The 22,823-nt window shown below is 40.0% G+C and overlaps 1 protein-coding gene across 2 annotated transcripts in view; it reads left to right on the forward strand.

Moving 5' to 3' along the window:
• The window catches only part of LOC148023467 (methionine-tRNA ligase, putative / methionyl-tRNA synthetase, putative / MetRS), a 73,479-nt gene that overhangs the window by 10,531 nt on the left and 40,125 nt on the right, over positions 1–22,823 (forward strand). For both annotated transcript variants that reach the window (XM_087696440.1, XM_087696441.1), the window contains exons 6-8: positions 2,383–2,526; positions 3,004–3,094; positions 3,265–3,371. In XM_087696440.1, coding sequence (XP_087552566.1) covers positions 2,383–2,526; positions 3,004–3,094; positions 3,265–3,371 — 342 coding nt within the window. The remainder of the gene's footprint in view (positions 1–2,382; positions 2,527–3,003; positions 3,095–3,264; positions 3,372–22,823) is intronic.

Consider the following 22,823-nt stretch of genomic DNA (forward strand, 5'->3'; position numbering starts at 1 on the left):
TTTTGATTTGTATATTTGCTCCATGTATCTTGGGCCATGGCATGTATGATACGCTATTTTGTCACTTTGATTTGTTTTAGCCTTTTGTCATTTTGACTTTGTCAGAGTAGATTGTCTACTTCAGTCTTTAGTCTTTAGTGCTCAGTATTTTGCGGCTAGTGGTTAGCTACATCCCGTTGGCCCTTGGGCTTTTATTTGTGTATTTCAGCTTTGTAGTATGTAATCAGTTTGATCATCAATGGCAAATGGTAACTTGTTACATGAGTCATGACACATGTACTTGGTATTGTCTATTGCTTATTTGGACTTTATTATTGACATTAATCAGCTTGCCTTGGGGGGTAGACCCTTGGGCTATTTCTGTCGTGTTATTAGCATGTATTAGTGTCATTGCTCAAGTTTGTACCTTTGTATGTTACTTTAATGATGCATATTTTCATTTTAAACAAAGTTAAGCAAAAAATTTGTGAATTTTTTTACTGCCATCCTGGTCCACGTCCTCCATTCCCTATTTTTGGCTGTTCTCGTCATGTCCTTGTCCCCATCACCATCCTTGTTCCCCATCACTTGTGACTATGTGGTGGCAGTAGGAATCTGATGTGGCAGTGGCTATATGGTTATCCTCCATGACTGGTGATGTCCTCTAGATGGGCTGGAGGCTGGGGCTGGAGGCTGGCATGGATCAACAACAGCTCTAAATAGGGCATGGGCAGCATTGTGAGGGGATGGCTAAAGGTTGAGTGTGTAAATAATCAAGGATAAAGGATGCGCTAAACAACTGATGTTGTTCATAGCACCAAACAATTGACTCGACTCTATTCATAGTGGATTTTGGTGCATGTCCTACTGTTCATAAACAAAGCCATTTATTTTTGGTAAATCAATGTTAAATGCCTTTTGGGGCCGTTTTAAGGAGAACTAATTATGGATTAATGCACTATAATCAAGTATGAGTGCAATCATAATAAAATTAGATCAACACTGAGAGTGGTGTCGAAGGTGTTGGGAATAGCTCCAAGAGTGTGGCATATTTGCGACGGATCTCAAATGCAATGACAATAACAGTGCACCAGGTTGAATGTTGATATCAATGGTAGTCAAGGGAGCAAAATGCAATCCTCCACAATCAGCCGGATGCTGGAAGCAATGGCGGCTGCAAAAGGTAGGCAGACAGCTGAAAATCGCAGCCGTGATGATGGTGATGATGATGTCAGTTGGTTGGATTAGCTGTGATGGTGGTGGTGATGATGTCAGTTGGTTGTATCAGCAGTGTGGTAATGATGTAAGGAGTCAAATTGCAGTTGTACGGACTATGCAATGCAGGCTGGAGTGGAGATGATGACAGCAGCAGGCAAACTGTCCCAATGATGGAGGCAGCAGGCAGCAACTCTTGGATGGTCAAGACAGGCTAGGTGGCACCTGGAAGCAGCTCTCCACTAATGACGATGTCGTCCAAGCAGGCAGCATAAGGCTGGAATGATGGCAACAACAGAATTATGACCAACATTAGCCTTGATCGGGTATGCACAGCAATGTGAGGGTAGAGGGCTGATGGCTGTAGGCTGGAGGATGAATGAATCAAGTATAAATGGGATGCTCACAACGCACTCAATTTATTGAGCATTTGGGTGCATTTGTCTTGTTGCTCAAAAATAAAGCCATTTGTTCTGGTAATCAGCAATTTATGCCTCTTGGCGCTGTTTTAAGGAGAATGAAAGAGGGATTAATGAACAATAAATCGAGGTTAGTGCTAACCCTAAGTTTTGTGGGTCAACATTGCCCTTGTGCCCATTGTAGGTCCAATGCCCATGATGTCCTTCATTGCCAATGCAATGGTCAGCTTGCTTGAGAGCTAGGATACAGGGATTGAAGTATATTAAATAATAAATATCTTATTTTGAGATTTAAACATTAAGAGTTTATTCATATTCAATATTCTGATGACACTTGATCTAGTTGCAAGGAAGAAACAGTGGTCTTGTGTCCAAAGTGTTTCATTTTCATAATTTCGGTGAATCATTTATTGTAAACAAGTGATGAATTGACACACTAAAACTAGTTTTCAAGTCAGGAATTGTGTGTTTCCCTACGACGTTTGTATTGCTCTTTTTAGCATTTTCATGGCAAAGTTTTGGTTCTTGATTGACCTTAAACACTAGTGTGGAAAATGGGTTCATTATTTGTAAATTGCTCTTCTCAGTCAGGAATTGTATTTTCCTATGATGTTTGTATTGCTCTTTTTACCATTTTTGTGCAAAGTTTTGATTCTTGATTGACATTAAACACTAAAGTGGAAATTGGGTTCATTATTTGTAACTTGCTCTTCTCAGTTGTTTGTGCGATTAGAGTGATCGTCTCTTTTATCTTTTGCACATTTTGCAGGTTTTTTATGTGTGGTTTGATGCTCCTATTGGCTACATATCCATCACTGCAACATATACATCTGAATGGGTGCAATGGTGGCAACCTCAAGAAAATGTGGAGCTTGTGCAATTCATGGGAAAGGACAATGTTCCTTTCCACACTGTGAGTATTTTAAGCTTTGTTTGTGCTGATGGTCTGTGGCGGTTAGCCAGGCGCATTTATCTCTTTCTGACTATTAATAAGTTGTATTGCATGCAATGATGTATCTGCGCAAATCCTTTCAGCATTTGGACAGCAAGAAATTGGCCCATTTTGCACTAGGCATGGATAATTGTCATCAGCTCTTAATTTGGTGAAGCAGTATATTTGAAATGGAGCTCAAGTCACTAGATTTGTCTTTTCACTTTCCCTGATTGAAGTCCTCAGCTTAGAGTTTCCATTGTGTATTAAAGGCACATTGACTATGCATTAAACAAGTGGTAAAGATGTTTTCATAACCAAGGTTGGTATGTGAGAATCTTAATCGTGCTGCATGCTTGTCCATATTCCGCATGTTGTCTACGCCCAAACAAATACCACAGAGCTTTTTACCCTGTAAGTTGAGTAGCTATTGATCTTGGCTTTTTGTACATAAAACAGGTCATATTTCCGTCCACTCTACTTGGAACAGGGGATCCTTGGATTCTGATGCGGACAATAAGTGTCACTGAGTACTTGAATTATGAGGCAGGTTGTAATCATACTCAATTTTTAATATCAATTCTCTGAATCAATAGTTTTCTTTTAGATTTTGAATAAAAAATATGCATATCATTACATCATGAATCATATACAAATAGACAATGGATGATGATGCTTGTGAAGTTGGCGCGAATTCTGATGCTTGCAAAGCTTATGCAGGAAAATTTTCAAAATCAAACGGTGTTGGAATATTTGGAAATGATGTTAAATCAACAAATATTCCTGTCGAAGTTTGGCGCTACTATCTCTTAACCAATCGCCCTGAGGTAGTACCAGGCATATTCAGTTGTTGTTTGACTGAAAGACGTTGAATTTGAAAGGCCTAAGTCTAAGGCAGTGTTCCTGTTGGATCCTGGTGTTGTAAGGAATCCTCATACGGTGTCATATAATTTGTTTTGCAGGTGTATGTTAATTGAAGGATTTTTAGTAGACTTGTAGCACGGTAAAATACAGACGAGATATGCAACTTGCAGTATACAAAGCAATTGCATCATAGTTATGCTGCCATGAAATCTCATCATATCAATTAAGTCTCATAAGCTTCAAGTTTGAATTTATATCCTCCATTCTGTTAGACAGCCTAGGCTTCAAGGATTCTGACGTTGCAAAAAATCCTCATAAAGTCATACGGTGTCATATAATATTTTTTCCAGCTATTATGTTAATCCAAGGACTTCTTGGATTTTGATAGAGTAGCTCTAGTCTCTCCTGTAGATACATAGTGTGTTATAGTAGTATACCAAGAGGGAATAGATGCCATATCAATCTTAAACAATGTTTCCATGTCACTTCCTTTAGTTAAGACCTCTTTTGGCTCTTGAAATCCACAAGACATTCTACAATGCCCTGTAGCTTCGGTGGCTTGCTCTTAATCTCGTAATCAAAATCCTGCAAAAAGATTAACCACTTTGCTAAATGATTAGGCGGTTGTAACTTGTTCAACAACAATTGAAGCCCTTCTGCCTTCGTATAAAAAACCACCTTCTCATAAAGAATGTAGTGCCTAAGCTTTTTGGTTGCAAATACCATCACAAGGCCCAACTTCTCCATATAGATGTAGTTAATTTCCGATATGCCCAACTTTCGACTAGCAAAAGCAATCGGATGGTACCATTTTTCATCCCAAATATCATAGTTATGCTGCCATGAAATCTCATCATATCAATATCTTCCATTCTGTTAGACAGCCTGGGCTTCAAGTTTGATGTACAGGGCTGTAAATGGGCATAAAATGGTCACATAACTGGCTGCCATTGTCAAAAGATGGCCATATTTTTGAACTAGGTGCCAATGGTCAGTCTTTTTGTGCAGGTTGGCTGGGACAGATGCAGTAGCAACTTTGCTAGCATTGCTTGCAGCGATGCATGGCAGTGCATGGAGACTTTGAGGCTTTGTATGTGGTCATGTTAGGCTGTCCAATCGATATGGAGAGGAGCTTGCAAGATTCCCCACAGTGTGGAGGACACAATCTTCATCATGGAGGCTGAAGCATGTGCAATGGTAAGCTTCTTTGACTTTGACTCGGATTCTTCAGTCAAGGCAAAGGCCAAGGCACGACATGGTTCCTCTTTTGCCAAGAGAGGGAAGGCTTAGTTGCTACTCCTTTTGCTGCTTTCTAATGTTGCTGATGTCGTCATCCCTTACAACTCTCTAGTGCTAGAGAGGGAGTGTGAGAGATTGGGGAGGCGGGATAGGTGAGCCTCATCCATATAGGTATAGAGGTGCAAAGGATCTAGAGAGTGACTTCCCTTCTGCATCGATTGAATTTTGGTAGGTTTTGAAATCTTGGAGTTGGGATTGACCTCTAGGTTCATGGTGGGCTTTTTCTTCGTAGAGAACGGGATTGACTCCTAGTTTGAGCTCACATGAGAGGACACTTTGGCGGTTTGTTTGAAGGTGAGGAATCCATGGTCATAGTGTAAGGGGGCCAGTAACGTGCTGGCTCCCTCAACTATTCAAGCGGCTGCCTAAATTTCAAACACATTTGGCCTATTTAAAGAACAAAAAACCAATCATCTCATTAGAGGAGGTTGAGTACTTTCCAACATGTCTCTTTATTGGTGGAGGCTTCTTTTGTGGACAATTTTTGATGAGCTGGAATTGATTGTAGAGCTTTGATCTTGACAAAGAGAAGCATGTAGCAGCTTAGATTTCTTTTGGATTGTCTCTTGATGATTGAGAGATGGAATTTTCTGCATGCTCACTTGATGGCTGAGATCAAAGTGGGGAAAGTTGTGTGCCACTATATTGGCCCCTTTACCCTATATGGTCAGAGGCATTGCTGAGAGAATGGTCATATATATTGTTGCCAGCCATAGAGAGCTGCTATGATTTTTCTCTATTTTCAGGAGGTGGTGCGATTGACATTGACATTAGGTTTATTCGAGTTACTGCCATGAGAATGTGAAATTTTATTGCTTTGCTTGGCATTTGATTAAAAGTTAATCAAATGTGCTAATATGAATTGCACATGTGAGATGCAAGTTAATTATTTCATAGTGTGGGACCCAAGAATTCGAAATATTAGTTGATGTCAAAGGAAAAGTTGTAATAAGCTATGTTTGACAAGTAGTAGGTGGTACTTGGTGTCAGATTTTGACCTAGACTAATTTATTGGCCACTAATGTCAGTGGTGGTGACATTAGAGACTAGGCATTAATTAATTAATTAATTGCAGTCTAAGGGCTAATAATTGCTTAGGGATAATTGGAAGACAAATTGGTCTAGCTAATTTAATTATTGGTTGGTGGAATTAAATTTTTGGGCCCCAGAATAATTATTGAATTAATTTTTGGAATTTATATTCTAAAAATTAAATTAATAAGTTGGATAATGTTGCAAAATGAGATGAGAATATTGCCACTTGGCAACACTTGCCCGTGCAAGTGGAAAAAACGTTTTTGGGGGTTAGTGAAAATCTAGTCCTACGGTAGATGACAACAGTTTGGAGCCCTTCTAGTACAGGTGATAGTATATAAGAGAGGCTAGTATCCTTTTTGGTTGTCCTAAGCAGACTTCCGTGGCTGTCTGAGTAGGGTTGTAGTGGTTTTTTAGCCTCTTGTGATAAAACTTTGAAATTTCTCTCTCTATAACATTCTCTCTCAACTTACAGTCATCTCTCAAGTTATATTAGCAAAATCCAGCCATTTGAGTTATTAGAGGTGGAGATATTGAAAAATCTCAAATATAAATCCTAATTTAGAGTGGAAATTAGGATTTGACAGCGATCTCAAGATGTGTGTCAAAAATTGAGGGCCTAGGACTTGAATTCTAGCAGTTGAAATTAAAGAATTTTAAGGAGATTCAAGAGGCGGGCCAACAAATGTTAGATTTGGGGTTTAATTTCTTTCTCAAGGAGCAGAGTAAAGGCTAATCCCCAAGCAAACCAATAGTACTGGTCATGAGGAAAATGCAGCTATTAATGCATGCAACGTATGGAAAATGTATTTTGGCATGGCTAGTAGTATGCAAATTTCCATGCACATTCACATTGCAATGGTCCAAAGTATGCAAGTAAAAATGTTTTCTAATGCTTTTAGTGCTCCTAGCAATGCAGGTATTCATGAATGGCTAGTCAATTAGATGTGAGGTTTCGTGCTGGTTAAGATGGAATTATGAAAATTTGAAAGTACAAAGTATCTCCATGCTCTAGAGTGATAAAGGCCTAGAACCTAATGAAAGTTTTGAGGTAAGTAAAGTTATAGATAAAGTTTTCATGTACTTCTTGGTGAATCTTCAGAATTGTCTCACCTATGAAAGAATGCAATTGGATGGAGGAGGATGATGTCATGAGGAAGTCATTCTAAGGAAGTCATCATGTGTTTGTGTTGCCCGATCTAAGGAAGTCATTCATAGTCCAATGTGATGCATGTGGTAACAACATTGAGGCTATTCTTATTCAGCATGGCAGAGCGGTGGCTTATGAGAGCCAAATTCTCCACGGCGCAAAAAAGAATTGGCAAGTCCATGAGAAAGAGCTCCTGGCTGTAATTCATGCACTGTCTATTTTGAAACATTATTTGTTGGGAGCTTAGGAGACAAATAATGTTAAAACTACTAAGGTTGAGTTTAAATCAACTAAGGTTAAAACTAAGGATGAGTCCCCTTTTGAATCATCAAACTTTGAGGTACTTTCCAACGTAGACCATAGTTGCATTCGTACTATGTACGGACTAGTTCATTCAGTACGGTTCGTATCCGTACCATTTTGTTCCAAAAAACAGGCTATTTTTGGCCTTTGAAGACTAGACTATACAATATCTTTTAACTCCTAAGTCTTATGTTTATTATAATAATTCCAAGTCTCTCACACACACACATAAACACTCTCTCTTCGGACTTCCAAGATGAGTATGCAATTTCAAGAGCATTCCTTTCCCCCCCCCTTCCTCTCTCTCTCTGTCTTCCAAACTGCCAAGCCTCTCTCTCTCTCTCTCTCTCTCGTCTTACACATATACAAAAGAATGAAGAGCTTGTTTGCCCATCCACCCTAAACTTTACTTTGTTCTTTGATGTATTACGTATACACCCCTATCTGTCTTCTAGTAGCACATTGCGTATGTTGTACATGAGGTTTTTTCTTATTATCCTCATGTATTCATCCTATTAACTCAAGTGACATTGCTATTTTAGCGCTAAACATGCGTTCTATTATCTATAATCCAAAATAACCAAGTTTTTGTTTTTTTTTTCCGTACTAATATCATACCGTACCTTATAAAATCATAAGGTACCAATTAGTACCGTATCTTATCGTACTGTAATGTATCGTACCTTGCGTACCTAACAACCTGGACACAGATAAAGTTGTTAGAGAAATATATGAGATGGGTAAATTTTCTCTCTATGTTTCATTTTCAGATTGTACATATTGATGATAAAAAGAATGTTATGGCTGATACACTATCATGTAAGCCACAAATTTCAGCCGCTAGTATGGTTTATCACATTGAGTTGGATGCCATGAAAGAGCAATATGTTGCTGATTCAGACTTTGCTAATGTTTATGATTAGATTTGCAATGACCAAAGGTGTGAACACTTAGTGCTAAGAGGTGGATTTTTGATGATGCATGGATGATTGTGTGTGACAAAGCAATTAAGGTCCAGAGTTATCACTGAAAGTGATGATTTTTCATATGTAGGACACATAGGTATTAATGCCACGGTCAAGATAGTGAAGTATTTCTTTTATTGGCCAGCTTTGAGGCATGATGTAGAAAAATTTGTTAAGACATGCATCGTATGCTAGAATGTAAAGCATGATGGATAAAAGATGCCAGATTTGTTGCAACCCTTGTCTATTCCAGATAGGCCTTGGAAGAGGATTGCTATGGACTTTGTTTTTGAGCTTTCTAAGACACCTACAGGGAATGATGGGATATGGACTATCATTTGTAGGTTTAGCAAACAAGCCCATTTCATTTCGGTGAGGAAAAAAGTAAAGGTTGATCGTATGGCACGATTGTTTTTGCAGTATATCTTTAAGTATCATGATATGCCAAAATTGATCATTAGTGATCGAGACCCCTAGATGACTAGTTTATTTTGGAAGGGATTGTTTGAGAATATAGGTATCATGCTAAAATTCTCATCATCCTTTCTTCTATAGACAGATGATCAGTCTGAGGAAGTAAATTCCACAGTGTTAGATCTTTTGAGGTGCTATGTTTTAGACCAGAAGAAACAATGGGAGCAATATTTGCCCTTGGTTAAGTTTGCTTACAACAACACAGTGGATAGTTCTACCAGCAAAGCTCCATTTGAGGTGGTTGAGGGTGTCAAGGAGATACCACCTACTATGAAAACTAAAGATAAGATCTTTGAGGTTGATCGTTATGTGGAAAACTTAGACGTAGCTTATACAATGATAAAATATGCACTTCAGAGATTGCAAGAAAAGCAAAAGAGGACAACTGATCGCCATAGACGCGCTTTGCAGTTTGCAAAGGGTAATTATGTATTGCTACATTTTGAAAAGGCAAGGTTGAAAAATATGAAAGGAAGAGAAAGATTGTATCTGTAGTTGAGTATGAGATACTATGGGCCCTTTTAGCTGTTGGAGAAGATTAGCAATGTGACATATAAGCTGAAATTGCCTCCACATTGGCGGATGCACAATGCCTTCATGTCAGTTTGTTGAGGTTTTTTCATGGTGATGTGTCAGAGGATATGTCTACTGAAATTTAGCTTGAGGTTGAGGAGCTGGATGAGATTTACCTGAGCAGATTTTGACACATAAGAAAAGAAAAGTTAAAGGTAAAGTTTCCAAGAGATACTTGGTGAAATTTTAGCATTATTTAATAATGGATGCCAAATGGACGGAAGAGGATGACTAGGCAAACCATCCTCAGTTGTTGCAGCTTTACCTAGATACCTTTCAGTTAGAGCTGACTTTAGTTTGGGCTCTGTTAGATTCAGTAGATCTTCCACTCCTCCAGTTATGGACAACTCTCGCATGTAGTGAATCTCGGATATATTCAACATGCATCCAAGGTATTGTGCTGACAGTATGTTTGCCATGAGGTCATTACTTAGTGTACTAGTCATGGTGAGATGTATGCGAATGAGTATGAGTTTCACTCGGGCACTGGAACTATACTTTTGTATAGCTTATGATCGATTTGGCATGAATTTTGCAAAATTTTGAGAAATTTTTTTTGATCAGTTTCAGTTCAGTTTTTAATCAGCTTGAGAACGGTTTATGGTCACTTTGGGATCAATTTTGCATTAGTTTTTGCATTGATTGTTGGTTAGTTTTTGCAATGAGTTTGGGGTCACATTTGCAGCAATTTGTGATTAGTTCTTAGATTAGTAAGTGATCGGTTTATGATCAGATTATGCTTATTTTTCAATCGTTTATATCTGGTTCCATGGACAATAATATATGCTATAATACCATTGATGTTTTAGCCATGGTTTATGCTTGGTTATGCTATGCTATGACTTGGTTTTGCAAGATGAGTTGAGCTCACGAGAAAGACATGTTACATGATAATCTGACAATGCTTTTAAGATTCTTCGTGAGTCTTTTGTTATGTTATGATTGGCTGGTAATTTTTAGCATGTGCTAGGCATATGGAATGGTTGAGCAACAGTGTGCAATGTTGTGTTAACTATGATGCCTTGTGGAAATTCTAATTCACTATTTTGCTTTTGATGTATTTGGATGTATAATCGAGGGCAATTACAAGGATTTTAAGGGAGAGGGCTGTCATAAGGACATGTATTTTTGAAACCTCACTTAACAAGTGGATTAATTTTTAATCACATGGTTAAGTAAATGTTGCATATGTGAGATGTAATTGAGATTAGTGTAAATTTACGAGCTTGAGACTTCAGAAAATCACAGGATATCAAAGACAAAAGTTGATGTAAGTTATGTTACTCGCGTACTGGTGGTATCTGGTGCTAGTTGTTGGCCTAGGTCATTCATTTGGCCATAAGTGTTTGTTGGTAACACTAGAGAAGTGAGGTTTAATGGTACCGAACGCCAATCTAATGGTCAAAGATGGTGCAAAGACACTTGTTGGAAATGGAAGTTGCCTAGCTTGTTTAGTTATTGGCCAGTCAGATTATTTTTCAGGGCATTGAAATAATTATTAGTTTATTTTTCAGTATTTAACCATTTGGAAAGGTTGCCGCTTAACAAAAATGCCCATGCAAGTTTGAAAAATGTCTTTAGAGGTTGGAGAGAGGCATTTTGAGTGGATTTAGCCTACAAGAGAGGGAGGAGATATTGCTGGTTTGATTTGCAGCCATTGGAGGACTTTTTGGGGCAGTCAAGGACAGGAGAAGACCAATCAACAACAGGGATAGCATCTATAGGCAGTTGAGATAAGGCAGCAGCAGTAAATGATTGATTTTCTTCAGTGCTTTGCATCTACAAGTTGAGATAGTATAGCAGCAGTAAATGTCAAATTTTCTTCAGTTATTTGTGAAGAAAGTCTGAATTTTCTCTTCTCATCATTCTCTCTCATCTCCTAGCCTTTCTATAGCCTTGCTATAAAGATTAGAGCATTGAGATTACCAAAGGGTGAGAAATTTCAGATTTCTCTATTGTAAACTCTAATTTGTAGGAGAAACTAGGGTTTAGTAGCAACCTCGAGAAGCGTGCGAGAAATTGGAAGCTCCAAGACTTGGATTCAACAAGGTTGAAGTTGCTTTTAGTTAAAATCAAGTGGAGGCACCAGCAAATTAATGAACTTGGGGCATTTTCAATCTCTATCAAAGCGGGTGAATGCCAATTGATTGCGTGAATCAATGGGCAAATCAAATTGGAGACTTGTCAGTCATTTTGGATAGCAAGGAAAGTTGGAATACCGAAAGGGATTGGGAGAATCCCATTGTACATCAACTTCTTCTTCAATTAAGTTAAATAAATATCTAAAAGGGTACTAGTTTTGGGGCCAACAAGTCTCCAATGTTTAAGATTATATGGTAAAGTGTGCATTTCAGTTTTGTGAATTTGTTAGTTGCTGTAAATAGTGTTTAATTAGGTTATTTACCACCCTATCCGAGGAGAAAGGCTAGTTTCATGGTTTCATTGCTGGAATACTACTCAATCCCTTGATTTGGTGGATCCGAGGCACCCAATTGCAAGCCAAAGCTTTGTGCTAGTGCTGATTTTTACTCTCTTCATACAGTGAGACAAATTCAAGCAGTGACGATGCCTCTCAATATGAACATTCACATCAAAATGAAGGAAATGCAATGCTTGACCTTAGACAAGGCTCAAACCATGGACAACAAGTTGAAAATCTTACTATTGGGCAAGATGCACGGCCTTCAAGGCATAAGCAGGTTAACCAACAAAGTGAAGAGGAATTTGATGATCAATTCAAGAATTGGATGAGGATAGCAATAAATCTCTTTGTTGAATCGGCAAAGGATCCTCCATTTACTCAATTTTTGAATGCTCCAAAGAAGGACATCAAAGGCAACAAGAAGAAGACGTCTTTGTACCTTCAGGAGGACAACAAGATGCATCGAAGATAATGCCAAACCCTTCATTTGAAGCTCCCAAAGATACTAATGAAATAAAATGGTTGGTACCTAGAAGGCAAGGAATCCAAATGCAAGGCCATTACGGAAGTGCCAATCCAATGGGATTTTGGATAGCTGGGCATGCATTGTATGATAGGGCAGCCATGATATTTTGGTGGAAGTACGATTTTTCATGCCCTGGTTGGACAAGGATTGCATACGGGAATGTATGGCACAAATTCCTATGGTATGCAGCAACCAATGCATGGTGTGCAAGGCCCAATGTATTTGGGTATGGTTCAAAATATGCAAAACCTTGGCTTGATGCCTGGGGCGCAAAGTAGTATGTTTGGTACTACATCTACATCCCTGAATGCTTAAGGGACTTAAGGAATGAATGTTGGTCATGCAGATGCTCTGTTTGGCGTTGGTTTTGATGTAAATTCAATAAATGCAACCTTTTTGTAGTAGCCAGTGTATGAGAACTTGACACCCAAAGGGGCAGGAAAAGACTATGATGAGGATGGGAAAGCAGTGAAGTTTGTATGCTTCAGTGGTGTACCGGATAGGTTGGAAGCTTTGACTTTCATTTAGCAGTTTGATGCAGCCTATTTAGAGGGGGAACATCACGGAGTCCTTAAAGATTTGAAAGGCAATCACTTTCTTGAAAGGAAATGCATTATAGTAGTGGTCCACACTTTTAATGCAAGGTAGAGGAGTGTCAACATTGGTACAATTCAAGAAAATGTTTGCATCGAATTGGTTGACAAGTACCTTTGAGGTGCACATCATGATAGCTTGGAATAAGTTGGACTTGATGCTAGGGAATGTAAGAATTTGGAGTAAAACAATAAGAAGCTTTGGGATGCATTGCTGCCTATTATTTCTTATTGCCTGAGCAAGCTGAAAAATATGTTTGTGGGCTGCCCAAAGAAATCATGGATTTTTGCATCAAATCCATCGTGTCTAGCATGTCCCACCTCATAGAGATTGCTGCTGCAGCTGATGCTTTGCGGTGTGGGAAGGATTCAAGCCTCCTAGAGAGTGAGGAGAAGCTGAATAAAAAGTTGTTTAAGGTTGAGAAAAGAGGCTGACCTGAAAAACAACCTAAAAAGTGGCTAAAACAACAAAAAAGGGACTTGAGAACATTGGCACAATGTAGGGAATCGATGGCTGCAAATAAATGTTTTATTTGTGAACAAGAGGGTCGCATTGCAAGGGACTGTCCCAACAGGTAGCAAGCTTGAAAATTAGAAAATCAAGGAGATTCTAAAGAAAAGAAGCCCAAAACATTGGTGGATTTGTGCCTAATGTTGTTAGCGATCAGCCCAATGATGATGGTACTGACTTGTGCAGAGTATGGGGCAAAAGTTAGGGTTCAACATGCATTGATTTTCTTTGATAATGGTGGACGAGCCAAGTTAATCTCTATTGACATGGCTACATGTCTAGGCATCAGAGAAGATGAGATGGGAACCATGGGGGAAGTTGGAATTGCATGTAAAGGCCATGCAGAGCCTATCACATCGCTCATTGGAAAGCTTCGGTTGCATATACAAGGATATGTGGACAGTGAAGAGTTTTTCATTGCTCCACTTGAGGGTTGTGATGTATTGCTTGGTATGCCATGGTGTCACCGAATGCGTGTAGTGATTGATTCTCATGCAAAAAAGATCACTATTTAGCATAAGGGAGAGGTACTCATACTTGATGTAAAGTTGAAAGGTGAATCCCTCCTTGTTGTATCTACAGTTGCCATTTCTAAACTAATGAAAAATCATCTTTCAGTGTACTTTGTTTTTACTAAGGATAAAGATGATAGTGAGAATATCTAGAACATGTCTAAGTTAGAGAAGGATCGCATGTTGTTTTTGAAAATGTATACTGATTGCTTCTCTCAATCACTTCCAGGGAAGCTAGTGCCTGATAGGTCAGAAGATCGTGGCATAGATCTTATTTGTGAAGGTAGCCCATCTAATAAGCCACCCTACAGAGTCAGTGCAACCCAACAAAAGGAGATTATGAGTTGAGTGAATGAGCTGTTAGAAAAAGGGCTGATTCAGCCCATCTCATCTCCTTTTTGTTCTCTAGTGCTTTTGGTGCAGAAAAAGGATGGTTCATAGCGTATGTGCATTGATTATTGTGCTCTGAAGAATTTACGATAAAGAATCACTTTTTGATTCCTCGGATCAATGATGCTATGTACCTAAGTGTAATGAAGCATTCAACCAAGAAAAGAAATCTAACTAAAATTAGAATAGATATGAAATAACAAGAGAACTATTGCACCAAGACATGTTGCCATGTATTAATGATGAGAGTTCCAAAAATACATGACAGCCATGGCTAACATCAAGAAAGTGAACAGCCAAACTTAGTGAACGAGCTAAAAGATCTCTTCTCTTAGCCTCTTGCCTTCTTTATCCTAACCCCTTATCTCCAAAGTTAAGGGCACATTTACATAGGCAAGGGCTGGAAATTACAAGGTATGGAATTAGCATGATTCCAAAGTACAAAAATATCAAGGTATTTTTCCTTCATGACAAACCATCCCGTCCTAAGATGGTTTTGTCCTCAAAACCAAGGATAAATGGATCAAATCCATGCCAAGCATGATAGTAATGATGCCCATGTAGCTCCGATATGATAGGAAAGCACTTTCCATGTAAGAGAGACCTTTATGTATACCAAACTATGAGTAAAGTGGCTGCTGTCCAAATAGGGCTGATTTACAAAAACTGTCATAACTTTTGATAGAGTGGTCCAAATGACACATATGAGGTCTAGAAATGAAGTATACAATCCCTAGTATCACCCCATAACATCAAAATCAATTTTTGATAAAGTCAGGACAGTTTTATTGCTGACAGTAATATCTCATGGCAAGCTGTCCTTGCACAGTCCCTGCATAGTCTGTCATGTATCATCTTGCAATAACCAAGGAAAATCATTCACATAAGTGGATGGTTGCCAAGAAGATTCCTCTATAGGTAGGCTCTTCCACTTAATGAGGTACTCAGTAAGAGTATGATTATTGAGCACTTTTTCTCTCTTTCCAATAATGCTTTCAGGTTCATATATGACAAGTCCTGCTTCATCCATTGGTGGCAACTCTTCCAATACATGCACAGCAGGTCCAACATATTTCTTAAGGTGTGAAACATGAAACACATCATGTATTCTAGTGGAAGAAGATAGTTGGAGCTTATAATCAAGCTCTCCAACTTTGTCCACTACCGAATATAGTCCATAAAATCTGTGAGCAAGCTTAGTGTTCCCACCCTTCAATGAAGCATACTCTGTCTTGGGCACTTTAAGAGACACCTAATCTCCAACTTTGATGTCCAAATGTCTTCTCTTCTCATTGGCATAGGCTTTCATTACTTTTTGTGCTTTGCTTATGCTATCCTTGCATTGTCTCATGAGCATCTCCATCCTTTCCAACTCTTCCTTTGTTTGGGGGTTGATATCTTCATGAAACAAAACTGATGGAATTTGGACTTTGTACCCATAAAGTGCTTCAAATGGGGACATACCTATGCTCATGTAATACGCGTTGTTATAGCGAAATTCAGCAAGGTGGATCCAACGATCCTATAAAGCTTGTGTGTCATGACAATAATGCCTAAGGTACACTTCCACGAAGTGATTGACTCTCTCCATTTGCCCATCGGTTTGGGGGTGATAGGTTGTACTAGGAGTGAGAAAAGTACCCATAGAAGAGAATAGACTTCTCCAAAAGTTTCCCATGAATTTTGTATCCTTATCCGATACTATTCTCATTGGCATACCATGCAGCTTGAACACACCTTCCATAAATTGCTCAACCACTTGCCTTGTTGAATATTGTATTTTGGTTGGAATAAAGTGGGCTGATTTAGTCAATCTATCAACAACCACATAGATACTATTCCATCCATGACTAGTAGTAGGTAATCTCGTTATAAAGTCCATGGAAATGTCGGTCCATTTGCCTGTAGGAATAGGTAAAGGCTGAAGGAGTCCTGCTGGTAATAAGGTGGAGTCCTTATTTTGTTGGCACTCTAAACACTTGGATACATGCTCCTTAACGTTCTTCCATAAACCCTTCCAATAAAAACTTTTATGGACCTTGTCAAAGGTCTTGAAAAGACCCAAATGACCAGCCATCGGTGATGAGTGCATCTCATGGAGTACTTTCAGCTTGAATTTATTGTTAGGAACCAAGCACACTTTACCCTTAAACCATAAGAGTCCATTATGCACTTTGAAATTTGAAAGTTCTTCATCGTGTCCTTGTTGTAATTTCTTTAAAATTTGGACAACATGCTCATCCAACACAGATTCTTCTTGGATGTTGTTTATCCAATCTTTATAAATTGTAGACACTATAGATAAACTGTATGCCCACATTCTAGATAATGCATCAGCTACAACGTCATCCTTTCCAACCATGTATGCTATTTCAAAATCATATGACTGCAAGGTAGCCAGCTATCTCTTTTCCTTGGGAGAAAGGTTGGGTTGTGATAGAAAATACCTCAACACTTTATGATCGCTTTTGACTTTAAAATGTGTTTCATAGAGATAATGATGCCATTTTTTGATCGCATGTAGCAAGCATCTCTTGCTTGTACACATGCATCTCCCTCTCTTTATCATCGAATTTTCTGCTCTCAAAGGCAATGACACTATGCTCCTGAACCAAAACAGCCCCTAAACCTCGACCACTAGCATCCGCGTAGATGGTAAAAGTCTTGGAAAAATCATGGCAAACTAGTATTGGTGCTGAAACAAGCAATTGCTTCAGCTCATTAAAGCTCTTCTCGGTGATTTTGTCCCAAAAGAAGGTCTCTTTTTTCAGCCGATCGGTAAGGGCAGCTGCATGAGTATAATTCTTCATAAACCTACGGTAAAAGGATGATAACCCAAGAAAGCCTCTTAAAGAAGTGGCATTAGTTGGAGTAGGCCATTCTTTGACGCATTGCACCTTCTTAGGATCCACTTTGATTTCATCTTTTTTCACTATATGACCCAAGTATTCAACTTCCTTTGTCATGAATGAACACTTAGTTGCCTTGGCAAATAGTTTGTGCTTCCGCAATATATCGAAGACCTCTTTTACATGTTGTAAATGATCCTCTTTATGTCTAGAGCTTGCTTGAACCCTATCATGTGGATCTTGCCCATGTGGCTGAGAATAGGCCTTTAATTGATGGGGCTAAGGTGAAATGAAGTGGGTTGAAGAAAATCTTTAGCCTTTGACGATTCCGCAATTTTAAATTGTCCTATCACCTTTGGAGTAGAGGGTTTGGGTTGCTCTTCAGCCAAAGGAGGGTTTGGAACATTAGAACCAGCTGTAGACAACATCTTTTCACTAAAGATAGCCACTAACTTGTCAATACCCATCCTCATACCATCAAAGCCTGATTTTATGTCTTTAATATCATTTGAGAGTTGTTGTAGACTGTTAGAGTTTATGGAAGCATGGGACATCTCAACTCCATTCGTTGGTTGATTGATAGGAGAATGAGTGGAGCTTACATCAACCTCTTCATTCTCATAATGCATGCGGTATATAGCTTCTTGAGGGGTTTCATGTTCATGTTCATGTTGGTATTCTCTTAGCTCTTTATGGATAGTCTCCAAAATAGAATCCCTTTTCTTATTTCTTGCCACGAGTAACTTCCTATCCTGTATATACAGGAGAAGAAAAACTCAAAGATCTTGAGTTCTAGTGCTCCGAATAACGAACTCTTAGACTTTGCTTGAAGCTTGAGAAGTTCCCTTTCTAAGGAGCTATCAAGTGTTGAAAGTAGTTTAGTACAGAAAAATCTGTAAACAGTTTACTGTAGCTGTTTGAAAATTTCTACAACATCTGCCAAAACTAAAAATAACCTCTGCAATAAACCAAGGATTTAACAATCCCACTGTATGCTGCAAAAGAAAGGTCCAATCGATGGAACTTTGTTGGAAAACCTTGTTCCAACTCTTTTATTATTGACCCAATTAACAAATGCCAATAATAGCATTCATAATGCTCAGCATAGCTCTATTCCCATTTGCCACTTGCATTGCATTATGTTGCCATACATTTGCCTTTGCATCATGTAACCCATGCCAAATATACCATGTTAAAGGCTGAATTCTTGTTTCCTTGAGTGGTACTTGCACCTAAACTTTAAATGCATGGGATCGGAGACTTGAGAGGTGTGCAAATTTTCCTCTCAAGCCGGTTTGTGCTCCCCTTTAGGGTCCTTGCTAGTAGGGGAGAGTCACCTCTCTTTTATCCTACCAACTCGCCCGACATCCACTTTTCCTCATGGGTATATACATGGCAGTTTAATGCTAGGCTCTAAAAAATCAGCATGAAATACATGGAATGAAAAGAATTTGATTGCCCTTTTATGTTATGCATGAACTTGAATGGAGTAGGCTGAAATTTAAATGGGAATAGGTAAGGGATAACCTCAGCAGTGACTCACTGCTTAACAATTCTTATTCCACTTACCATTGGGTAGAATTTCACTCATGTCAATGAAACAAAAAAAAACAAACAATTCAATATCAGGGTTAGGTAAATGAAATGACAATTTGAGGCACTTGGAAGTGATTATTTTAGTGAATGAGTGGTTATGTAATGATCAATCACTAAGATAGCTCTATGGATTTTCCATGAAATGCATTTGATAGAATGGATGGGATTCTTTGTCATTTTAATCCCTCTTTTATCAATTGGACGTAGCTCAGCAAGAGGATTTAAAGAGAGATTAAAAGATGATTAGAGTACCTCTTAAGCTTGTAAGAGAAGAGTGTTGTAGTTGATGAAGGAATCTCCCACAAATAGAGCTTGATTTCAGCTTCAAATCCATCTAAGAATTCCCAAATCTCAAGAATACTCCATAAAGAGATAGGCCTTAGCTTCATTGAGTTCCTGTCAGAAGTGGAGCAGCGGTGGAAGCATAAACATGTGCTGAAATAAACTGCTGAAACACAAGACAAAAAGAGAAAAGAAAAGAACACGATACAGATGAGAACTCAGATGTATGCACGGAAAATGGAATCCATATATCTGAACACGAGACAGTCGCATACAACAGTGAGTCACTGGCTGCGTGGGCATTGGCACTGGCTCCTCTCTCCACAGAGTTTGCAGATGGTGAAGATGAAGTGACTGACTGAGGAGGAGCCACGAAGTATAAATAGGCTGAAAAAGTGGAGAGCAATAATGCTGGTCGGACAGCATTTAATGCTGGCCGACTGGTGCATAAAATGCCCCAATGGCATAAAATGCCACACCAGAAAAAACCTAAAATACCTAATAAAAATGCCCAGCCCAGATCAAGCTCAGACTCACACATGAGCTGACAAATACTCTGCTAACACCCTCTCTCAGATCATGAGTGATCTGATACAATACAATAGTACAATGAAAAGGGATCAGAAACTATACAACATAGAACCACCAAGTAGAACCATGGATGCCCAAGCAATGGGTGATCAAGCCACCACCAAGGTGCCTCGGAGAGAACCTGATGATGATGTCGATCGTAGCAAACACCTGAAAATAGAGAAGATCATAGCATGTCTCTGTGTCCATCACCAATGTCTCACAGGAGCATCCAAGACCATCCTGTCAAAAATGCCTCTGAACATAGGTGGCCATGGAGTCCCTGCCTTTGGCCAGACCGCCAAAGTGTCCCCTCATGTGAGCTCCAGACGAAAGCCTCCCTCTCTTTGTCAGATAACCAGCTCATCATGAACCTGGATGTCAATCCCAGCTCCAGGATTTGATTTCGCCAGACTGAAGTCGATGCATCAGGAATGTCCCTCTGTGGAACCTGTGCACCTGTATAAAAGTATAGATGAGGCGCGGCTGCCCCATCTGAACACCCGCTCACACTCCTTCTCTGGCACAAGAGAGTCGTGAGGGATGACCTCATCACCACCACTAGAAAGCAGCCGAGGAAGGGGCCACCAAGCCCTTCCCGCGATCCGCAGAAGAGGATCCCTTCCGCGCCTTGGACTTCACCTTGGTCGGAGGATCAGAGTCGGAGTCTGATGAAGGAGAGGACTCATCGGTAGAGTCAGCATCCCGCTTCGTCTTCTGCTCCTTCTTCCTGGAAGCCGCTAACTTCTTGCAGTCCTTCCGCAAATGTCCCTTCTTGCCACAGTGGTAACACTGGGCCTTGGACTTCTTCTTCCCGTCACCCCTCTCTGAAGCTACATAAGCCTCACCTCCATAATGTGCTGGAAGCCGCCCCTGTAATCTCAAGGATGCCTCATGCTCAAGAAGCATCGAGGTCATATGTGTAAAACTGACAGGAGTCGATGATGTTTGCGCCCGCAAAGCATTGGCCACTCCATCAAACTCCGGGGGGAGCTTGTAGAGGACCGTCCCGACAAGATGCACCTCGGGAAGAGCAGATTGCATGTGCCGAAGCTGGTCCTGTACCTGCGTAACACGAATAAGAAAAGACTGAATAGTATCTTTCGGCTCAAACTTCATCTGCTGGAGCTGGCCATAAAGTGTGACGGCCCGCATGGTGGAAGGTGCCTCGTACATCTGCTGCAACTTCTGCCATACTTCAGGAGATGTCCTACAGGAGGTAACCGCCGGTAAGACCGCTTTAGAAATACACCGAAGCAATGCCGAGTAAGCACGGGCATCATCTGAGTCCCATGTGAGCACCGCTTTCTCATGGTTGTCCTCATCAAAATCTTCAGGAAGAGAAGGACGGAGAGGTCGAGCAATAGCTCCACAGACGATGTACCATCGCCGCTTCTGCACAAACCAAGCTTTCATGATAGCACTCCATGTGAGATAATCAGGTCCATGTAACTTATCATCAGTGGAAGTGCACGGAGGAGCCATACGGAAAGGATAAGAAGAGAAGTAGAGAAGAGATGGAATTTAGAGAGGAAACACAGCCAAAACACAAGCACAGTTTGCAGAAAATGAGAGTTCATATGCAAGATAACCCAAAATCTGATCAATAGAAGAATAAAATCTGCTGCAGAAAGTCAAAAAATCAGTCAAAAACTGCCAAAAACAGCAAAAACGGCCTGAAGGAACAGCCACCTAGCCACGAGAGATGCTGAATCAGCAAAACGCAGGCTGTAAACTGGAGAAAACAGGTAGAAAACTGTCGCCAGCAGCTGCAGATGAAAAACGCAGGCAGTAGAGGGTGTGGAGGCAGCAGGCGATGGCAAAACTGCAAAAAACGCAGGTTGAAAACAGCCCCAAAACAGGTCGCCTGGCTGCGACAGCAGTCGTCTGATCAGCAGGGGTAGAAAACAGTCCTGAAATCAGCAAGAAAACACAGCAGAAACACAAATCCTGAAAACTGATACCATGTCAGAAGTGGAGCAGCGGTGGAAGCATAAACATGTGCTGAAATAAACTGCTGAAACACAAGACAAAAAGAGAAAAGAAAAGAACACGATACAGATGAGAACTCAGATGTATGCACGGGAAATGGAATCCATATATCTGAACACGAGACAGTCGCATACAACAGTGAGTCACTGGCTGCGTGGGCACTGGCACTGGCTCCTCTCTCCACAGAGTCTGCAGATGGTGAAGATGAAGTGACTGACTGAGGAGGAGCCACGAAGTATAAATAGGTTGAAAAAGTGGGGAGCAATAATGCTGGTCGGACAGCATTTAATGCTGGCCGACTGGTGCATAAAATGCCCCAATGGCATAAAATGCCACACCAGAAAAAACCTAAAATACCTAATAAAAATGCCCAGCCCAGATCAAGCTCAGACTCACACATGAGCTGACAAATACTCTGCTAACAGTTCCATGGTTGCTCCAATAGCTTCAAGAATGGTTGATATAGGTAAAATTCTTCTTCTACTTGTTGTAGAGCTTGAAGGACCAATGAAAGAAGCTCCAATGTAGTGTGTAGACTCCAAAATTTGAAGAGAGAAGCCAAGATTTTAGTGACATTGAAGGTACATGTCGTCCATTATCTTCCCTTGATCAATGTTGGATCAAGACTCTCCAATGTTGGATCAATGTTGATGAAGGCTTGAGGGCAAATGCTTGATGATGCTCCCAGGATGATTTACCACCAAAATCCCCTTCATTTGCTTCAAGAATTCAGAAATTCTTTGGTGTTGTCCCAAGCAGTCATGTCTAGGGTTTCATGAGAGAAGGGAAAGCTCAAAGATGGAAGAAAGGTTGTCAAGGCTTGAAGGAGAGCTTAGCCAAATGTAGAAGAGTGCTAGTTAAGCTCTCTAAGAGTTCTCGTGCTCCATTTTTTTCACGCTGATGTAGGAGTATGTTGTTGGCATAATCTCGGAAGCAGCATACTCTTGTCCTTCTTAAAAAAAAGAGCTACGATAGCCATATGAGTATTCCAAGTGAAGCTAATGAGGAGAGGAACAAGGCTATGTGATCCATTGACATGATAGAGATCCAAAAGAAGAGATTAGATCAGTCCATTGCCATGGACTCTTGAAGGCAGCTTGAAGGGAAAGAGAAGAAACCCTTGTTTCTTGAAAAGTAACTCTTTTTATCTTTACTAAGTCCTGTAACCCTCAGTTTGTCCCTCTTACTCCAATTTTTGGTCCAAAGCTTGGTCACGACTTGCTAAATTGGTTGGAGTCCGCCATTTCTCACAGGGTAGTGCCAAGAACCTCCATCTTTATCTCTGTTTGTAGCAGATCTTCAAATGTAACTCCGGTTATGAAGAAACTAAGTCCTGCTACTCCTTCTAACTGCGGTTTTCACTCCCTAGTCTA

Source organism: Lygodium microphyllum, chromosome 16 (genome assembly GCF_053477565.2).
Source record: "Lygodium microphyllum isolate KBCC chromosome 16, Lygodium_microphyllum_v1.1.10, whole genome shotgun sequence".
NCBI classification, from domain to species: domain Eukaryota; kingdom Viridiplantae; phylum Streptophyta; class Polypodiopsida; order Schizaeales; family Lygodiaceae; genus Lygodium; species Lygodium microphyllum.